General features: G+C 39.2%; 1 protein-coding gene across 13 annotated transcripts in view; it reads right to left on the reverse strand.

The window, feature by feature from the left end:
• Positions 1–22,430, reverse strand: part of PKHD1 (PKHD1 ciliary IPT domain containing fibrocystin/polyductin) — an 800,857-nt gene that overhangs the window by 241,386 nt on the left and 537,041 nt on the right. For 12 of the 13 annotated variants that reach the window (XR_004538726.1, XR_004538727.1, XM_033936724.1 and 9 more), the window contains 2 exons: positions 15,271–15,336; positions 10,378–10,506 (listed from right to left, as the gene is read on the reverse strand). Coding sequence is in view for 11 of the 13 variants with exons in the window: in XM_033936724.1 (XP_033792615.1) it covers positions 10,378–10,506; positions 15,271–15,336 (195 nt within the window). In the remaining 2 variants the exon portion in view is untranslated. The remainder of the gene's footprint in view (positions 1–10,377; positions 10,507–15,270; positions 15,337–22,430) is intronic. The other variant, XM_033936718.1, reaches the window with a different exon arrangement.

A 22,430-nucleotide genomic window follows, 5' to 3' on the forward strand; every position in this document is an offset into this window, starting at 1 on the left:
TTATGGCCCCTCAAGCTTGGAATGCCCTTCCAATCTATTTAAGAGAAGAAAGGGTTTTGGAAAGAGCAAACTTAAGGGTTTTCTTTTTAAAGATGCATTCAAGGATTAAATGAATTGCTTATGCCTTTAACTTATCCACAATTTTTTAATGATTTGTCTCTTCCCTTTCCCAATGTTTTTTTTATCTTAATTGTTTCTTTTACAACCTAATTGTATTTCTTCTCTAACTCTCCTTATGTTTGACTTTGTATACATAGGTTGAATTTTAATATGTTTAGTAGAATTAGTTTTTGTTAGTTATGTCTGTTTCCCCTAACTCTGTAATTTTTTTTATTAATTATACATCGCTTAGAATTTTGAATAGGCGATAAATCAAATTTCATAATAAACTTGGAAACTTAAAGCTACAGCCTCAGCACCTTAAGGTTGTGGGTTCAAACCCACCCTGCTCCTTGTGACCCTGGGTAAGTCACTTAATCCCTCCATTGCCCCAGGTACATTAGATACATTGTGAGCCCACCTAGACAGACAGGGGAAAATGCTTGAATACCTGAATAAATTTCCATGTAAAATATTATGTTTTCCTGAGAAATCAGTATAGAAAATTGAATAAATAGTGTGAAAAGATTCAGCCTCTGATAACCAACGCTAGTATTGTGACATCATAATGCCTCATTCCACCAATAAGAGGCAACCTCATCAGTGATATCACAATGGCTTCATTGACCTATACTTGGATCATTTCTGCTACATTTTGATTTCTAGAGTGGACAGTGGTTAAAGCTACAGCCTCAGCACCCTGAGGTTGTGAGTTCAAACTAGAGAATGATACAGGACAAAAATTTGTCCCCGCCCCTGCGACCACTATCCCCGCCCAATTCCCATCCCTGCGACCACTGTCCCTGCCCCGTCCCCGCGACTACTGTCCCCACCCTGTCCCCGCGACTACTATCCCCGCAGCATCCATACAAGCCTCAGTACTGCAATATTTAGCTTATTACTTCCTTAGAAATCAAAGTTCTGGCTGCTGAACTAGAGAAAGAGATGTTCAGCTGGCAGGGCTTTGTTTATAAATTTTTATCAACACAACTAATATACTATTTCCTAAAGCAAATAAAGTAAAGAAACAAACTTTTTTTTCTACCTTTGTCTGGTTTCTGCTTTCCTCATCTTCTCATTCAATTCCTTCCATCCACTTTATGTCTTCTCTCTGCGTCTTCCATTTGTTTTGTTACTGTGCCTCTCCCTTCACCCCCCCCCCCATTGATCTGCACCCATCATCTTCGCTCCGCTCCCCCCATAGTCTGGCATCTCTGTCTTCTTCCCTTCCAGCATCTTCTCCCCACTCTCTGTTCCCCATTTCCCTTAAGCGCCTTCTTCCCACTCTCTCTTCCCCATTTCCCTTCAGCGTCTATTCCTCTCCACCCCACCTTCCCTCTCTCTTTCCCTTCCCCAGTTCACTTCAGCATCTTCGCCCCACTCTATCTTCCCCAGTTCCCTTCAGCATCTGTTCCTCCCCACCCCACCTTCCCCAGTTCCCTTCAGCATCTGTTCCTCTCCACCCCTCCTTCCCCATTTCCCTTCAGCGTCTTCTCCCCACTCTCTGTTCCCCCATTTCCCTTCAGCGTCTTCTCCTACTCTCTCTTCCCCATTTCCCTTCAGCGTCTTCTCCCCACTGTCTCTTCCCCATTTCCCTTCAGCGTCTTCTCCCCACTGTCTCTTCCCCATTTCCCTTCAGCGTCTTCTTCCCACTCTCTGTTCCCCCATTTCCCTTCAGCGTCTTCTTCCCACTCTCTGTTCCCCATTTCCCTTCAGCGTCTTCTCCCCACTCTCTCTTCTCCATTTCCATTCAGCATCTTCTCCCCACTCTCTCATCCCCATTTCCCTTCAGCGTCTTCTCCCCACTCTCTCTTCCCCATTGCCCTTCAGCACCTATTCCCCACTCTGTCTTCCACTTTCCCTTCAGTGTCTTCTCCCCACTATCTGTTCCTCATTTCCTTTCAGCATCTGTTCCTATCCTTTCCACCACCACCCTTCCCTCTCGCCACCTTTGGCACCCCTCACGTGGTCCAAGCATCTCCCTCCCTCCCCCTTACCTTCACGGTGCGTTTTAAGCTGACATAGTAACTTGTTCAAGCCACCGGAGTCTGCGTGCAGTCACTTGCGTCTGTGGGCAGAAGCTTTTCCTCTGACGCAACCGGAAATTGTGTCAGAGGAGAAGCTTCTGCCCATAGACGCACGCAACTGCCCGCAGGTTCCAGTCATTTGAACAAGTTACTCTGTCAGCTTAAAATGTGCTATGAAGGTAAGGGGGAGGGAGGGAGATAGATAGATTTAGCTGGTAGGTAGGAAGGAGGGAGGGTGACCGCGCACGTTGCCTCCCTTAATTCCAGGGACAATGCCATTCACCACACCACCTCCCCCCCCCCACTGTTTCAGCAGGTTACCCACGGCTAGCCGAGGGGAACAGCTACCGTGTCATTCTCTAGTTCAAACCCATGCTGCTCCTTGTGACCCTGGGTAAGTCACTTAAGGACAAATTCTATAAGAGGTGCCCAAAAGTTATGTGCCTATATAGGCACTGTTCAACGCGATTCAGTAAAATTGGGTGCTGTTTAGTGAATCACGCTGAACAGCACCTATTTTGGAGGCGCCCATTAAATAGGCCAGCTCTAGGCACAACTAAAAGTTAGGCACCCATGCAAGCGCTTAAGCATGCTTAAGAGCAGTGATTCTGTAAGAAGGCGCCTAACATGTAGCCACGCCCATGCTTAACATGCATAGCGCCTATTTTTTTGAAGGCCGCCTAAATTTTTAGAGGCGCCTTGTTACAGAATCATGCTTTCATGATAGGCACCTGGGTTTCAATCAGTGCTGATTAAAAAGCTTAATTGAGCTTGTTATTCAATTTAGATAGGTGCCTATCTAGTTGGGTGGCTCTGAAATAGATGCCTAACTTTAGGCGCTGGTTACAGAATTTGGGCCTTAATCCCCCCATTGCCCCAGGTACATTAGATAGATTGTGAGCCCACCAGGACATCGGAGAAAAATGCTTGAGTACTTGAATAGACTCCTGTAAACCATTCTGAGCTTCCCTGTGAGAGCAGTATAGAAAATTGAAAAAAAAAAAAAAAAAATAGTTCTGTACCAGTTTTCTCCTGTGCTCAAATTTGGATGCCATTTTCTGAATCTGGTCTAAGTATACAACTTTGAGACCCCTATTAATGAATCCAGCACTGACTTCTAATGCCTTTGATCAGTCCCAATTCTATATAAAATGTCATAGCATGCCATTCAGTGGAAATCAGGTTTAACAGAAGCACTATTATGTGAGATAGACTGCTTTAGTATTCATCTCTTCAAACAGAGAAAGTTCAAAGAAACACAGAAAATGAACAGCAGAATGGATTCTATCCCTAAAAAAAAACCTGCCAGAGGCTATGTGATATCATATCTTTATGCTTCAAAACAGCATTCCATTGCCCAGAATTATAACATGTTTTCATTTCTCCCAATGACTTGTGTCATAAATACAAAAATATGTCATACTGGAAATCCTGAAATATATATATATTTTAATTTGGGGTTTCAGGAAGTATCGATCATGTTCTATAGTTTGACTGTGGTGCTGCTTTTCACCAAAAAGGGGTGATTTAAAGGAGCAAAAAGTATCAAAAATGTGGAAGAGTTTGATGCTTTAACCCAGTGTATCGCAAATTGTGTACCACGAGATGCTGGCAAGGAGGAGAGGTGCTGGTGCCAGCTGATTGCTTACAAGATGTGCCTCTCACAGTGAGAGGCAAGTCCTGTAGGCAGTCAGCCAGCTTTGATGATTCTCCTCCTCGCTGATATCTCTCCTCCAGGGTCCTCCACCAGCAAAGTGACAGGTTCAGGGTCACGGCTGGAGGGCCTCTGCCCATGCGCAGACGTTGATGTGATGACATCATGCATGCGTGTAAAATCATTGCGTCGACATCCGCGCACTCCTCCAGGGTCCTCCACCAGCAAAGTGATTGGCAGCCAGTGTAAACGTTTTAAAAGCAGAGACTTATGTTCATATCAAAAATTACCCTGGCTGTTTTGCATTTTGGGCCACCTGTAGTGCTCTCACTAAGGTGCGCTAGTGGTTTTAGCTCGCTTCAATACCGCATGCGCTAAACGGTAATGCCTCCATAGAGCTTGCGTTAGTATTTTTCATTTAGTGCGTGGTTAGCGCACGCTAAAAACACTAGCACACCTTAGTAAAAGGAGCCCTAAGTTTTTTTTTATATTCCTAAAAGTAACTCATTACAGTAGTCAAAATAAGGACACACTAAACTTTGAATAATTTTCTTGAAGTTATCCTCTGCCAGATATTCTCTTAATCTATGCAATGTATGTAGTCTACAAAATACCTGACTCATCACTTTTTGTATTTGACACCTCATTGTCAAATTGGAGTCACCTCATTTTAAAAATTGGAGTCAGTCTTTACTCCCAAGTTTCAAATTTGTGTCACAACTGGGCCCTAAATATCTGCAAATGTGATTTTAGGGGAAATATATGAGGGATACGGTGAAAGAAATATAATTTGATTTTTTGCAATGTTCAATTTGAGCTTATTTGCCAACATCCATTCATCTACCTTGGCTAAGCACAGCGGCTCAGATTCTCTATACAGTGCTAGAATTGATGGTTGCCTGAAAAGTGGCACCGATCGCATGTCAGTCATGCGATGACGCTGTATACAGAACCACACCTCCAGGATAGGGTCTTCCAGCCTACATTTCCGGTACCTATCTTTGTTGTGAATTTCACCTACATAGGAGTTTTAGGCTACCTAATGCCACTTCCGGTGTTAGCCACATCCACTGGTGGCCTAAAGTGTCTACAGAGGTGCAATTCCGGTACAGATATTTTAGGCGGCAATAGGTGCTTTAACATTTTTTGCCATTTTAAAAGGCATTTCTTAATTAACATAGGTGCCGGTAGAATGACCCCCAAATTGAGTAATTCAAACCTTTGTTCCATAGAGTGGTGAATAGGAATAATTTAACCTTGAAAAATCAGGTTGATTCGGAAAAATCAAGTTGATTCGATGGTTCATAAGGGTTTTTATATGCTCTGGAAATTATAACTATCAGAGCTTATTTTGATATAAACTCCTTTGGACTTCTTGTGCAATCCACGGTGTTGAGTAAACTTGATTACTGTAATATTGTTCATCTCACCGGAATTCAGAATAATCTCCAAAGATTGCATATCATACAGAATGCGGCTGTTCTTTTAATCTACAATCTAAAGAAGTATGACCATGGGGTCCTTTTATCAAGCTGCGGTAGGGGTTTAAAGCGCGTTAAACCGCCTGCTGCGCTAGCTGCTAACGCAGGAATTAGTTGTTTCGCTGGCCGTGGGGGTTAGCGCGTGATGAAATTTCCGGCGCGCTAACCCCGCTAACGCGGCTTGATAAAAGGACCTCCATGTCACACCTTTTTACAGACAGTTGCATTGGTTACCAGTGGAGGCTTGGGTCAAGTTTAAATTTGGATGTATCTGCTTTAAGACATACACTGGTTTAATACCTGAATATCTTTTGAATTCATTTCTATTCACTACCTCAAAACATTCTAGGAAATCTCATGCGCTATTTGCGTTTCCATCTGTTAAGGGTTGTAAATCCAAGAGATTTCAACAGCGTCTTTTGTCCTTTCAAGCAGCTTCTTGGGACAAGGATGTGAATCATTTAATTGCATCCTCCAGCACCTATCACCAATTTAGACATACTTTAAAAATATTTTTATTAAAGATTTTGGAAGTTAGATATGTTTTGTTTATTCCATGTATTTTGTAGATCCTTTATCTTTTGTGAACCATATAGAACTTAACAGTTTTGTAGTATAAAAGTGCATTTTTATGTATGTTATGTTTATGTTATGTCATCAGCATTTAGATGATAATGCAACTCCAAACAACCTAATAACTAACACAGTGGCAACAAAAAAATATTAAATAACATTGCTGACAGACAGTATGGTATGATTAATGGTATCAAAGACAGCTGACATATTCAAAGATACTAACCAATATCTCGTACCCTTGTCAAATCTTTCCTCACTAAATCAAAACTAGAGATTAACAAGGTTTCAGTATCATGATGCTGCCCAAATCCAAATTGGTAGTCATCTAAGATTACATTCAAGGATATAAAAAAAATCTGATAACTGTTCATAAACTACATTCTCTATTAACTTAGCTAGATGCAATAAAGATGAGACAGGCCAAAAATTGCCAAACATTGACTGATCTAGTGATAAATTTTTCAAACCAGGTTTCACACTAGCAATCTTCAATTGAGCAGGTAATTTTCCAGTTGACAGAGAAAGATTAATCATGCATACAAAGGCACTGATCACAGTATCACCTAAAGCTTTCAACACAGAATGATATAGGATATATAATTTACTCATTTTCTAATTAACTCTAGTTACTAGCTTTTTAACTTGGTCAACAGTGACTAGCTGAAAATTAGATCAAGAATCACATGTTGTAAAAGGACACTCAGATTCTGTCAGAAAGCTTCATTCTGTGATAGTCCTTACCTTTTGAAGAAATCCTTGTGCAAAGTCATCATTGCTAAGTTTGGAAGAACTAAATATATTGTCATCACGTTTAATTAGTTTATTCACCATTGTAAAGAATTCCTTATTCTGAGGGAACTGACTCTATTGAATTTGATGTGAATAATAGTATTAAGCAGGATATAAGAGGGGTGGGTGGGGCTCATAACCCAATATGTGTGAGATGCCCCTTGCCTGGAATAACTGAAGAAAGACACCAATATATATAAATAAAGATGAAGCTGAATGATTTAGAAATGCTTTCATTTCTACTAAGGTGATTGCTTAAAGGCTTTGACTTAGCTGCATCCTGTTCCAGTAACAGAATAGAGGAAGTGCCTAAGTCCTAGAACAGGAAACAGGACACTGTGCCCTGAGCTAGCACATTGTTACAAGATGTCCAATGCATTGAAATAAATAATGATCTCAGATAGTCTAAATGTAAATGCTGACAAGAGTGAAACTAAATAGTGCATGATAACTAAGTCATTATATTGTTGCTAGGGAAAATTATTAATGAAATAAGATTGACATGAATTCATTTGATCAAAACTAACCAAAAGAACATTGCTGGAGTATGTAATTTATCATTGGATCTTGATGAAGTAATTGTATTGTAATTGGAAGATGTACTAAGTATGTTTAATAATGAATGAACTGATGTCATAAAGTTAATAAAAATGGGTTCCATCCATGGCTCAAGGAGATTCTTGATTAGTATTCTATCAGTTAGTAGATCACCAAGAACTTCCAATGCTTTAATATTTAAACTACAATTTGTATTTGGTAGTTATTGGCCTCCTCCAGAGATAGAAGAAAGGGCTGAGGGATATGAAATCTGTTGATGTAGTTATTCAAAGCAAACAACTTGTTAAGGAAATCCTTCTTAGCAATGGAAATGATGTTTTATATTATAACAACAGCAAATTATACTGCTCTAGTGTAAGTCTAGAGGGATATTTTCTCCTTTCTCTCTCTACTCTCCTAAATTTACATTTTAATTCACTAAGCTCAGCTGTAAACCAAGGAATCAACTGTGCTTTTGGTTTGGTGTCTCAGTATTTAAGGAGTCTAGTGACAAAATATTCTACTTCTCATCAGCAGTGCAAACAACACAGTATACAATATTAACAATTTTACTATCAATCTTCTCTTTTAATTTGGACAACTTATACGAATTACGATATGAACAGGTTTTCTCTTGAGCTATAATTGAAGAATTTACTTTCAAAAAAATAGAAATATCAATCATACAGTGGTAAGATCAGGGCACTGAATAAATTGTACAGTTTTTAATCACTGATGACAATGTGTTGTTATCCCAGAAAACCAGTTCCAAAATATGACCCTTATCATGTGTAGGTCTATCTACTATTTGTTCCCAACCAAGAGAATATAAAACTTCCAAAAAGTTTTGAGCTACAGAATCATTCATAAGAGAATCAACATGTAATTTGAAATTTCATAATAATAACATTTATGAAGTGGATAAATTAAGGTCAATATCTCAATCAAGAAAGAATAGTCAAAATGTAAGACCCCTGGTGCACTGACCTCCTCCCACCCCTTGAAGATCTGAATGAAAGAGTATATACCTATCTCCAGTGGCGTACCTAGCATATGTGACACCCGGAGCCTATAATTTTTTGACACCCCCATTTGTTTGAAAAACATGATTTTTAGTAACAATCCACACAGTACCTAGGAAAAGGCATCTTACATCATGCAGTGAGCAGTACATCAATACACCCACTGTAAAACTAAGCAAGCTAGACTAGTACAAATCAATCCTGCTAATAGAAAACCATTTTTTTCGAACACATAGAACACAGAAACATCACCTAGTATGGAATATGTAATCACAAACTAACCCCTCCCCCTTTTATAAAACTGTAGTGTGGTTTTATCCACGGTGGTAACAGCTCAGATGTTCATAGAATTCTGAGTATCAGAGCTGTTACCACCACGGTCGGTGCTAAAAAAAACGCTCTGCAAAGGTTAAATTGAACCACCAAGAAGCTGGACTCTGCATACAATGCAAAACCACAGAAACAGTGATGCATTTCCCCTAAAGCAAAAAAATAAATAAATATAAATTTTTTTTCTACCTTGTCTTCTCTAGTTTCTGCTTTCCTCATCTTCTTGTCACTCTCTTCCTTTAATCCACTGTCTACCCTCTTTCTGCCCCTTCTATATGGCATCTTCTCTCCTTCTATGCCCCTTCCAGAAACTGTATGCCTCCCCCTTCCATCTGTCCCTTCACCCCCATTTGTCTGGTGTCCATCTTCTTCCCTTTCCTCCTCCAATGGTCTGGCATCTCTCTCCTCTCCTCTTCTTCCCTTCCCTCTTCCACACCCCCATGGTCTGGCATTTCACTCTCTCTTCTCCCTTCCCCCCACTTCCATCAGCATCTGCCATCTACCTTTCCCTCCAACCCAATTACATCCAGTATCCTTCCCCCTTATGTTTCTCTCCCCGTTCTCTGCACACTAATAGCATCAGCACCTACCCCCTTTCTCTCCCTCCACCACCCTGCTCCCTTTCTCTCCCTCTACCACCTTTCCATACCACCCTGCCCCCTTTCTCTCCCTTCACCACTCTTCCATACCACCCTGACCCCCTTTCTCCCTCTATCACCCTTCTATGCTCCTTTCTCTCTCCCTCCACCATCCTTCTATGTTCCTTTCTCTCTCCCTCCAAACCAGCAAGATTCCACGATGACTGCGACTGCTGGCTCTGCTCCCGAAAAAGTACATGATGTCAGAGGGGGTGGACCGGCAGACGCAAGGAGTTGTGAAAAGTTCCTGTGATGACTGTGGCTGCCAGTCCACCCCCTCTGACATCACGTACATCTTTCAGAGCATAGCTGGCAGCCGCAGTCATCACGGGACCTTCCAGCACTTCAGCGCGGCTGCCGACTCTGCTCCAGAATAAGTACAGCAGCCGCACTGAGGTACAGGTCCCGTTAAAGGGTAGGGCATAAGGTTCTGGACTCGGTCGGCTGTCCACCCCCCTAGGGCCTGCACCCGGGGCAGTACACCCCACCCCTATCCCGCCCTTGATATGCCACTGCCTGACTTTAGAACAACAGCACTTGGTATGGGAAAGACTACTAGAACATCACACAGGTGTCCTAAGTAACCTGGTGGATGGGTTAGTGAACCATAGAGAGAAGGACCCAGGCCCATAAGCCACTCTAACCATTACATTTATGGTGGAAAGCATGAGCCCACTAAAACCCATCAAACCCTACTCTAGGTGCCACCTGTAGCCATGAGGGCTATTGAGGTGGTAGACAGGTTGGTCAGGTAGGTTTTGGAGGAGTTTTGTTGGATCAGCATAAATTATAATGGATATATGGTGAGATGTACTTCTGGCATTCACAGCAGTGCCCTCTAAGGTGTCTCACTGCTCTGTTGGCATGTCTGTATGGCCAGTCCATCACAATTCTGGCCCTCCCATGTCCAAATGGTCTGGATTTGGATGCTTCTTTGATCGAAAATGGGGTATAAAGTTAGGTGTCTTAAAGGATGGATGTCCTGTAGGCCTAGACCTCCAAGTAGATGATTTTATTAATAGAATGAAAAGCTGTAGTTTGTATTAAAAACTCAGATCAACTCTTGACTAATTGTGATTATTCTCTTTTTCTTAAGAGAATGATTAGTTACTAGATAAAGGATAAATTTACTGTAGTTCCAGAATTTAGAATTCTAGAATTTAGAATCCAGTAGAGTTTAGTAGAATTGTTTAATAGAATTTCAAAATAGATCTTTTCACTTACTTGGTAAGACTATGATATCATCTCCTGCAGATGGTACAGTGTGGTTATATCCACCCCAGCCCTGTTTGATACCTTCCCATGCTTCAGGAAGAGACCATTTCAACGGAACAGAAGGTGGTGACAAGGGAGCTGGAACAGAACAAAATCATGAACAGGCATTCCTCTTTTCAGTAACGTGAACAGATAATTCTATGTCATACGAGACAGACAGAGCCAGTAATAGTTGTATTTGTTTAGTTAGTTTGATTTATTAGTGCTTGATATACTGCCTTTCAATGGAACAATCAAAGCAGTTTATCAATAAAATCAAATAAGAGTGGAAAGCAGTTGAAGAGACTGGAAGGAATGGGGATTGGATGGAAGGAAGGATAATGGTTTCAACTACCTGCTCCCACAGCTCTGTATGGAGTTCTAGTATCTCTTTCTTATGAAAAGTAGGGCTGCAAAGCCAAAGATTCATTCATTCACTACTAGATTTACCTCATTCTATCTCTTATGGCAAAGAGAAAGCTGAACACTTTCTTTTTTGCAGACTATGTCCTTAAATTGATTTGTAACAAAACAAAAAAGCAATAATTCTACAGCCAAAATGTCAAATACACAACAAAAGTGGAATAAAACTAAATTTAAATGTATCAATTAAATTGCACTGATAGATCCTTTATGGAAAAAGGCAAAACCTCAGACCATATTGCTGCATCTCATAACAGCCGATGGCTATTTGACAAATGCAATGTTGCGGTTTCAATCATTGGTCCGCCTCCGTCCCTTTGGTATAAATGCAATAATTCATTATGTGCTTAAATTTTTTTTCAATAAATTTTGTAATTTTATAATAAATGAAGTTGATATGAAAATTCTGTACAAAATGGCATTTCTGTGCAAAGTAGCAATTTTATCGTAATAAAGAGTGCTATAGCAAAATTTCATAAGGCTTATCAAAAAATTCATGGAAAAACCATTATCTTAGTGGCACAGTGACTAACTGAAAATTCTGTGCAAATTGGCAATTCTGTGCAAAATAGCAAATTTATCATAAATAAAGAATGCTATAACAAAATTTTATAAAGCTTGTCAAAAATACATGGAAAAACCACTTATCTTAGTGGCACGATAACAATGGATAACAATGGGTAGCATTCAATATTTCTTAGCATGATGGAGACGTATTTAGTAATAATTTGTAGTTTGTGACTGAGATTAATGGCTTCATTGTTATTTGAGCATATTATCTGTTTCCAGTGTTCCGGTTGAAGATTTCAAAGCAAGGACTAGAGGTGTTTTAGAGATTCTATTGTGGAATTTGGCATCCAGCATTGTGATACTGAATAACTTTTTGCCAGTAATTAACATCAAGATAAGTTACTTTATATTATTGGGATTTTGTTTATAATGAAATGTTTTGAATGGACCAATAGTGAGTCACATCAAAAGGTCATAAATTACATCCATACGCATATTGATACATATCATATCAGAAAGCAATGCCCCAAACCAGGGGATTAATAATATAAAGGATTAGTCTGTATTATTTTATGTTATGAAATACAATCTTAATAAAAACTTATTGAACTTAAAAAAAAAAAAAAAAAAAAGGTCATAAATTATTCATCGCTTGTGTTAAACATATACGGTGACTATCAGTTTATATATTTAATGAGGTCTCCCTTTTTCTGGAGGAGGTAGTTTTTGATTGTTTAGGGTCAGGGGTATACCAAAGAGTTTGACTTGGGTTATGGAATGCTAGCAATTATGCACCTTACTACCAACTTTAATCACAAACATTTACACCAGCCATTTGAATGGTGGAAGTGCTTGCACTTAAAATTAGATGCAAAACTAAAGATTTAAGCTAGTATTCTCTGAAGGCAGTTCCACCTGGAACTGCAGTTATCTAATTCCTGCTTAGAGCACATCATCCCAACACCTACATTTTTGTGATCTTTAAAGAAATAACCCCAGGAAGAGTAATTTTATAAAATCATTTTCCACATGTAAATACTCCTGGCGGAATTCTGAAGGTTCACAATTTGTGCAGAATTCCTTACTCCCTTAAGCACATCACATCGCTTCCTTCTCCTGTGCCAGCTTAGACCTGACTGTCATGTGAACCACTAACTCGCACGCTCAGAATTCTGCCAGAAGTAATGTAAGACTAAACAAGCACGGAACAAAACTCCGGAAAACACTGCCACTTACCTAAACTAGAAAACTACAAAAGGCAGAAATAGTCAAAGGGTTCAGAGAGTAGCTGCTCAAGGTAAATCACCTGTACACACAACGCAAAACACTTTATTCTTATTAAATTTACGCATGTTTTGTGTTGTGTGTACAGGTGATTTACCTTGAGCGGCTACTCTCTGAACCCTTTGACTATTTCTGCCTTTTGTAGTTTTCTAGAAGTAATGTAAAGCACATTTCACATAAGAAAAAGGGCTCATGTAATATTATATGGGGGGTATACACATATAAAAGTACTAGCTGATGGCCCGGCGTTGCACGGGTATTTAATTATAGCAATAACACTGTAAATGGATTCAAATAAAGATACTTTATAGTGGTGAATGAAATTATTTTTTTACAGCTTTATAAAAAGTACAATATTCAAATTATAATGTGAAATATTTGACAAAATGAATACAATACAACTAACACAAAACTTGATTATAAACAACATTTTTAATTTCACCTCCAGGAGCAAGAACATATAAATTCTTGGGTGAACCCACCCTTGAGCAAGCAACATAGAGTTGTTCATGGGAAAAACAGGGGGATCTTATATCCACTCCACAGTATGTAATAGTCTGTCCATGCGATTTGTTGATTGTGATAGAGAATGCAAGTCTCACTGGAATTTGCAATCTCTTAAACTGAAAAGGAAGATGTGTTGGAATAAGTGGTATCCGCGGGATAAATACGGTTTCACCTTGTCCCTGTCCCGAACAAAAGTTTCAGTATTGATTTAAACAACTAAATATGTGGAAACTCAGGTTGAAAAGAAACTCCATGCAGGTTTTTCCCGGTTCAGAATGGAACCTGTGTTCCTAGTTCAGCATATGTGAGTACTCATGTAATGTAATAACATTATGAACTGGGGTGCATGAAGGAAACAGTTACAAACACAGTTAGAACATACAAACTCTATATGTATGGTGTCCGTGGTAGAATAGTAACGATGTCCCTAGTGGTTATAGTGTCATAGAAAGTGTTTTATAGTTGGAATTACTGTGAGAATGGCAGCTTTTTACATTTTTTCCATTGACATGAATGGGTGAAATCAGATTTTCTGTTTGTAGCTCCGCCCATGTGTGCAGGTGGGCCGCGAGACCCCCAGAACATATCACCCCAGGTAGTGAGGGATCTGCATACCAAGTTTCGTTCAAATCGGGCAAGCCGTTTTTGCGTTGGCAGCTTTTTACATTTTTTCCATTGACATGAATGGGTGAAATCTGATTTTCTGTTTGTAGCTCCGCCCACGTGTGCAGGTGGGCCGCGTGACCCCAAGAACATATCACCCCAGGTAGTGAAGGATCTGCATACCAAGTTTCGTTCAAATCGGGCAAGCCGTTTTTGCGTTGGCAGCTTTTTACATTTTTTCCATTGACATGAATGGGTGAAATCTGATTTTCTGTTTGTAGCTCTGCGCACGTGTGCAGGTGGGCCGCGAGACCCCCAGAACATATCACCCCAGGTAGTGAGGGATCTGCATACCAAGTTTCGTTCAAATCGGGCAAGCCGTTTTTGCGTTGGCAGCTTTTTACATTTTTTCCATTGACATGAATGGGTGAAATCTGATTTTCTATTTGTAGCTCCACCCACGTGTGCAGGTGGGCCGCGAGACCCCCAGAACATATCACCCCAGGTAGTGAGGGATCTGCATACCAAGTTTCGTTCAAATCGGTCAAGCCGTTTTTGCGTGATCGCAGCACATACACACACACATACATACACACATACCTCCGATTTTATATATATAGATTCCTATTTTTATGCAAAATTTTATTACACACATAGACTTTCCCAGGGACATAACTTGGGCAGATCAGGAGTGAAATTGTAATGTACAGTACCTACATATTTTATAAAATTTACAACTACATGCATAGAATTTATGCACAAAGTTGCACCAGCTTTGAAGCTTGTATCAATTTGTGTATTTGAATTTGAGCATCATAGGTCTTCTCCTGAAAGACTATTTTTAAAGGTACTGTATATAGACCAACCATGTTACCTTTATAAAATAAGAATAAAAAAGACCATTTAACATAGGTGTTTGGTGATAAAATTACTTCCATAGAACACATGAAAATATTTAGATCTCCTTTGGAGCAAGTGTAAATCTGTGCAAGAGAATTCATGCACTAATGAAGGTCAGCGTAGTAGTCTATTTTATAAAGTCATGTGGCCACTTTAGGTTGATTTATCCAATATAATAAAAACAGAACGTCAGTTGTCATTTTTTTTTTAGGTTCTCTGTTATAAATTAGCATCCACATACCTATTAGAAAACACTTTGATCATCATTTGTAGATCATGATAACTATATACTATACCCTTTAATTCGCTGTATGTAGTTTCTCTTTATTGTATTTACAGTTTCTCTTTATTGTAAACCACTTCTCTTTATTGTAAACCGCCTAGAAGTCGCAAGATTGTTGGCGGTATATAAGAATAAAGTTATTATTATTATTATTATATTTGAGGAAGAATACTATCGAATGTATACCATTTCCTCAAATGGCACATTATGGTGTTATTCAATGAGTAACATCTTAAGCCTTCTGAAAATTATTACAATCCAAACATAAGGACAGACTAATAAAATGGGAACTAACAATTGGAAGTCTAGGCTGGTGTAGAAGCCAGGTTGTTTATTTATAGGTCAGAACACACCTGCTGTAGGTAAGGGGATCCTTTCTTCAATTTCAAATGTCACTTCAACCTGACCTTCACCTGTCACTGAACAGAAAAAAAGAACAAAACAAAACCAGGATTAAAGTACCGTATAATAAGTAAATAGCAACGAAAATGATTATAGAGAGAGGCAGAAACCAAGATGACATTAAGTTTAGGCAGCATGATTCTTGAGCTGTGTCTCTGCATCTGGAACCTCTGCAAGAATAACAATGGCTAAGCGCAAGAGCTAGGCTCAAACTTACCCGTCAGAGTCCAAGGCTCCCCAGGCTCTAGTGCAGCAAAAAGATTTCAAGCTTTGTTTTCTTTGCCCCTGGTGTTGAACATGTGGGGTGCACCATAGAGGGGAAGCAGATCAAGGCATCTGAGATCTTGACTCTTAGGGCTCCTTTTACTAAGCTGCGTTAGCGGTTTTAGCGCACGCTAAACCTGCGCTACATGGCTAGAACTAACGCCAGCTCAATGCTGGCGTTAAGGTCTAGCGCGGATGGCAATTTAGAACACGCTATTCCACGCATTACAGCCCTAACGCAGCTTAGTAAAAGGATCCCTAAGTCCTGACTGCTGCAAAATGTCTCCATGACTCAGAACTGGTGTCTGAGGACCAAAGAGGTTATCTTAGCCAAGCCAGTTGATGGGGGGGCGCAGCATTCCTTCTCGGGGCTTTGGAAGACAAAAGTCTTCCGGTGTCTTTGGATGAAGGAGCAGTTGAGGTCAGTTGCTAGAGCAGGGCAGCCCAAGTCCGGTCCTCGAGATCTACTGGCAGGCCAGGTTTTCAGGATATCCTCAATAAATATGCATGAGAGAGATTTGCCTGCACTGCCTTCTTGGTATGCAAATCTCTCTCATGCATGTTCACTGTGGATAGCCTGAAAACCTGGCCTGCCAGTAGATCTCGAGGACCGGACTTGGGCAGCCCTGTTCTAGAGATTGAACCAGTGCCATAGGAATGGGGGGAGTGGTCTTGGTGGGGGCACCAGCACCCTTCCTCCTCATTGACCCCCCGCTCCTTCCTACTTCTCTTCCTTCCCACCCTCCCCCGTCGTGCAGGTACCTTCATTTCCTTCCCCCCCGTACCTTCAGTTCTTCACTGGCTTGAGCAGCAACTCCAAACTGCTGCTCATGCTAGCGTGGGACACTTGAAGTTACTTTTAAAATCAATAGGAGGAAATATTTTTTTTTCACTCAAAGAACAGTAAGCTTTGGAACGCGTTGCCAGAGGTTGTGGTAAGATCAGATAGCGTAACTGGTTTTAAGAAGGGTTTGGATAATTTCCTGGAGGAAAAGTCCATAGTCCATTACTGAGAAAGATATGGAGGAAGCCACTGATTGCCCTGGATCGGAAGCATGGAATGTTGCTACTCTTAGGGTTTTGGCCAGGTACTAGTGGCCTGGATTGGCCACCATGAGAACAGGCTACTCGACTTGACGGAACATTGGTAAGGCTATTCTTATGTTTTTATATTCTTATTTTACAATAGCAAAAAATATTTCTGCAACAAAAATCGAAGAGGCAGCCCAAAAGAAAGAACAATAAAGAGAGAAATGGATACTTTGTTCAGTTTCTCTCTCCCCTTCCGCCTCACACAAGCCCTGTTTTAATTTCTTCACCCTAAAACAATAGTGCAGAATTTAATTGTTTGAGATTCATTAATTTTACGTGCTCAGTAAATTAGTAGAAATAATCAAAAGACTTGATTCTCTGATAATTGCAATTTGATGTCAGTTAAAGTGCTAGTTTGAGCTAGCAGCATATGTTCATATGCTCAGCTAGCTTGCTATAATTAAATGTTGAATGCTTTCTTGAGGGTGTTCTCATGCCTGGTTAATTAGTAATCAGGTATAGTACCCATGAATGTCTGATGTATCTTGAATCTCATTGGTTCTCTGCAATCTGGTGCCAAAATTAAGTCAATCCATTTAGTATAAGGTCTTTGTAAGTAATGCTATAAAAAATGTTGAAGATAATAAATATTTAGGGACTGAACCATAAAGATTTTTTTTCTCTTGTGCTGCTGAGAAACTCCTTTGTAAACCATTCCATTTACAAAGTTCCTGTGCAACAAAAAGACAATCCTCAAATTTACTCAGAACCACAGTTTCAGAACTGAAATTTTAATCGTTATTAATGTGTGACATATCATGGCCAAAGTTGGCTAGTTTTAATTCCATTCATTCAGGTCATACTCAAGAGCCTGGGATTTATAAAGATACCAGCTCACAGCATATGCTTTTCCAGGAAGGGTAATGTCTTTTAAATTTAAATTTCCAAATTATTTTGGAAGTCCAGTCAGTATTGCTCCAAGAACTTCAATCACTATTGATATTACTATCAACTTTTTCCTTCAAAGTCTTTCTATAAATCTACTATTACTTGTCATTTCAAGTACCAATTTTTGTTGTTGTTAATTTTTTAGAATTTATCTACTGCCTTTTTGAAGAAAGACAGTGTACAGCAAGAACAATCTGGAACAGGCAATATACAATTTCAGTAGAAAAAAACTTTCAACTAACAGTACATATTATGCTGGATTGTTTGTGACATTGCAGAGATTTGTGTGTGTTGTGTTTGTATTTATGGTCTATGATATGTATGGTTATGTGTAAACTGCATAGTTATAGGTGGTGTATATATTTTTAAATTAAATAAATAATATTATATTATATGCTACTTGGAATGTCAGTGTACAATAAAACATCTTTGAAGATAGCATAGGGTGTAAGCGGAGGTAGAACCTCCAGACAGATCATTACACTCGATGAAGTTACAGGGAAATACTTTTAAAACCAATAGGAGGAAATATTTTTACACTCAGAGAATAGTTAAGCTCTGGAACGTGTTGCCAGAGGATGTGGTAAGAGCGGATAGCATAGCTGGTTTTAAGAAAGGTTTAGCCAAGTTCCTGGAGGAAGTTTAAGTTTGGATGTTTCTGCTTTAAGATACTTTTCGGCCTAGCCCCCAGATATATAACTGACCTTTTCTCTTTCTCAACCAATCGACATAAGAGAAGCTCAAACTTGAATTTCGTTTCCCCACCGGTTAGAGGATGTAAATTTAAAAGACATCATCAACATTTCTTCTCATATCAGGCAGATTTATGGGGTAAAGATCTGAAACAATTACTTATGCTTGTGAATACTTATGGGGAATTTAGGAAACACCTAAAAACATATCTGTTCCTAAAGTACGTAGGCAGCTGCACTGCACAATCTTTCCCCACAATAACTGACCGCTAAACTTTAACTCTGTTAATACTACTCAATCTGTAACATTTTTTAATCATTGTAAACCGAATAGAACTTCACGGTCCTGCGGTATATAAACTGTTATTATTATTATTATTGAGAAAGACATGGGGGAAGCCACTGCTTGCCCCTGACTGGTAGCATGGAATGTTGCTACTCTGAGGATTCTAGAATCTTGCTACTCTGGAGATTCTGCATGGAATGTTGCTACTCTCTCACCACTAATTTTGTAACTGTTAGATCATGGTTAACAGGTTAATGGCTAAATTAATTTGCAGCAACCTTAAATCCAAAGCACATAACAATAAAAACATATATATTTAATAAAACCATATGATAACATAAAACCAAAATTAAATACGCAAAAGGTAGCCTGCCAAAATGAACAAGGAGCAATAGTGCCCCATCACAAATTTAAATGCATATGCCACTATAACATTTCACAAAGAGCTATAAGCCACGGCTAATAACGTCTTTGAAGCCTATATCGTCTGTTGTGCCTATATCATTGTAACAGAAATTGGTTAATGATTCTACTCTTTAGGACCCCTGATTGAGAAAGTGTGATTTCTAGCATCTTTGAAACGTATTGCAGGAAATGGAACATATTTGATTCCAAGAGACAGGATGCAATGACCATTTGATTATTTGCTACTCCTCAGATTTTCCCTAAAAAGGCTAAAACACCTGCTTGAATGGAATATTGCTGAGAAATTGTGACATAATGCTACACATGGTTCCAAATGACTCTGACCCTTTTACCCCAAAAGAAAGCACTTTCTTGACTGGAATACAAAGTAACTATCCAAAATATTTATCATTGTTCTTATGTAGGAAAAGTCCATTATGCTCTAACATTGATTAATGTCTGCTTTTCGCAAAATGTTACCCTCTGGTTAAAAAGAAAATATCCGGGCAGAAGAACTAAACACGGCAATAGTTTTAAGGGAGTGTTAAGGTGCTCAGAGAATACATACAACATAAGGAAAAGACTAGAGTATGCGCAAGCCTTTCATCTCAGGAGACTAGTTCAAACCTAGCGTGGATAATAACTCAAACAAGATTACTACTGTGGTTATGCACAAAATTGTTATTGCATTCCTCACAATTGAAACCTCTCAGATGAAATGCAGGATTAGAACTGAGGGGTTAATGAAACTCAAGAACGAATTCCTGGGCAAAGGTTTTAGAAAATAACAATGATAATGGGCAGGATCAGATCTCTCTAGCAATGTCATTATCGTGCTGCCCACTATAGGAAGGACAGAGCCAGCTCAGCTTAAAGATGTCTAAATGCAGCCTTACATGGTCTTGTGACTTGCTTGCTTTTCTATTTCAGATTGCTAGACGTTTATAACCTAGTTTTTTTAAAAAAGCGATATTTACAGCAGTTCAAATGTGTCATTTTGATTCCAAAATTTTGCAAACTAGTCAGCTTGCATTTTCATGTGAATCTACTTGAATGCTGAATTGAAGATCACCATTTATATATATATATATATATATATATATATAAAATTTATAATATAATATTTATATATAATAATTTTTACGGGGGAAATATGTTGATCTCACTATATATTGTAAAGACTTTAGGTGATATATAAAGTGTAAAATGTATTCTTTTCCTTGTATTCACTTAATGAAAGTATTAAAAATGAATAAAGATTATAAAAAAAAAAAAAAAGATCACCATTTTGGAGCCCCTGTCAAAATTTGCAGGGCTTTTTTTTTTTTTTTTTTTTAAACCGGTGGTTTGCAAAACAATCTTATGTTCAGAATACCACTCATTTTTTGAGACTGATGAGAAATACCACTGTCCAATCCACTGATATATTGGTTACCATGGATCTGGAGGCTTTATACGGCAACATTCTTCAATAAAAAGCCCTAAATTAAATATTGTGGAACAAGTTTAACAACACAATGCATCAATCACCGTGTGACTAAAGAAGTTTTCATGTCCTTATCTCCTCTTGTACTATAGAAAAATTATTTTGAATTTGAAGGCAAATTTTACCTTCAGAAACATGGGGTAGCAATGGGCATGGATATGGCCCCCAGTGTTGCCAAATTATACATTACTCATTTTGAAAATGTTTATCTATAGAATTCTTCTTGGTAAGTTTACATTCATGGTTGGGTCAGATATAATGAAGCTAAATTTTTTATCTGGACTTACACTGAAACAGCTTTGTTGGAATTCTGTATCTGGCTTAATACTTTGAATGGCCATTTAAAGTTTACTATGACATATGACAATAATGTCATCACCTTTTTGGACACTAAGGTGAGACAAGAGAATATTTTGACAACTACCGTTTATCGTAAACACACTGATTGCAACACCTACTTACATATAGTAGTTGCCATCCTACCAGACAGAAACAAGCATTACCCATCAGTCAATTTTTGCGCATACGTCACATTTGTTCTACTGACCTGGAGTTTAAAAAAACAAGCCAAGGTGCTATTTCACAGGTTTCATCAAAGGGATTATCCAGAATGGATTATAAAACAAGTTTATCTTCAAGCATGGTATGCTAATACAAAGTTACTATTGTTACCCCAGGATAAACAATCTCTTAAAAAAACAGATTTGCATCCTCACTTTTTTCTGATCAGGCCACTTCAGAAGCAAACATCATCAAGAAACATTGGAGGATTTTGGCATTTCATTTTTTTGTTCAACGAAAGGCCTTGTATGGTGTTTTTATGTCCTAAGAATTTAGATAATCATTTGACGAGCCTTCACAGAAATACATAGGAACATAATAATGCCGTTTTGGGTGGACATCAGCCCTGTGGATCATGCCTGATGTGTGAAAACATTGTCTCAACCTAGTGCTGGCAAAAAATACGTTTTGAGACAATCTACTACCTTTAAGTCTGCATGGGTGATATATGTCATCACCTGCCCCTGCAACCTATTATACATGGGACGAACTTCCCGTCAGATCAAGATAAGGTTGCAGGAACATCATCACTGTTTTTGTCTCCATCATCTTCACCATGAGGGAATTCCAGTCATCCACCTTCTCCGTGAAAAAGTATTTCCTGACATAACTCCTAAGTCTTCCATCTCACAACCTCAATCTATATCCTCTAGTTTTACTGATTTTTTTGTCTGGAAAAGATTTGTTTGTAAATTAATACAAACCAAGTATTTAAACGTCTGTATCATATCTCCTTTCCTCTAGGGCAGGAGTCAGCAACCTTTTTAAACCTAATAGCCAATTTATCCTAAGAATTTGACCCAGGATTTACAAAGAACCACAAAGGGTAGAGAAGGAATTTTGAGATATTCCAAGTCTCTCACTGTCTCTTCCCTCTCAAAGGTCTAGCTACTCTCCCCTCTTTGTTCCATCCAACCCCTCACAAGTCTCTGCACCTCTCTTCCCTCCTCCCATGCCCCTGCCTGTCCCCCTCTCCCCAACACATAACCAAAGTTTTCTCCCCTTTCCAGGCCCCATCCCATTAATCTCCCTCCCAACCTACAATCCCCACCCCGGGCCTACCGAGGTACCTGGTGGTCCAGGGGGGAATCATGGGGTTGGGAGGAAGATTAAAGATTTAGGGCCTGAAGAGCTGCAGATACATGACAGAAGAGCCGCAGATTGCCGACCTCTGCTCTAAGATATACATATTCATATCTTCAAGTTTTTTCTCATATGTCTCCTGGCTCATGTCTAATATTATTTTTGTCACCTTCCCCTGAATCATTGCAAATATTCATATGTCCTTAGCAAGTTATGGCCTCCAGAACTGAACGTAATATTTCACATGGGGCATCTTCAATGAGTTGTACAAGGGCATTAACACTTTCCCTTTTCTGCTGGTTATGTGTGTGTGTCTCTCTGCCTCTCTTTCTGCTGCCTAGCATCCTTCTTGCT

This window comes from Geotrypetes seraphini, chromosome 3 (genome assembly GCF_902459505.1).
Source record: "Geotrypetes seraphini chromosome 3, aGeoSer1.1, whole genome shotgun sequence".
NCBI lineage: Eukaryota > Metazoa > Chordata > Amphibia > Gymnophiona > Dermophiidae > Geotrypetes > Geotrypetes seraphini.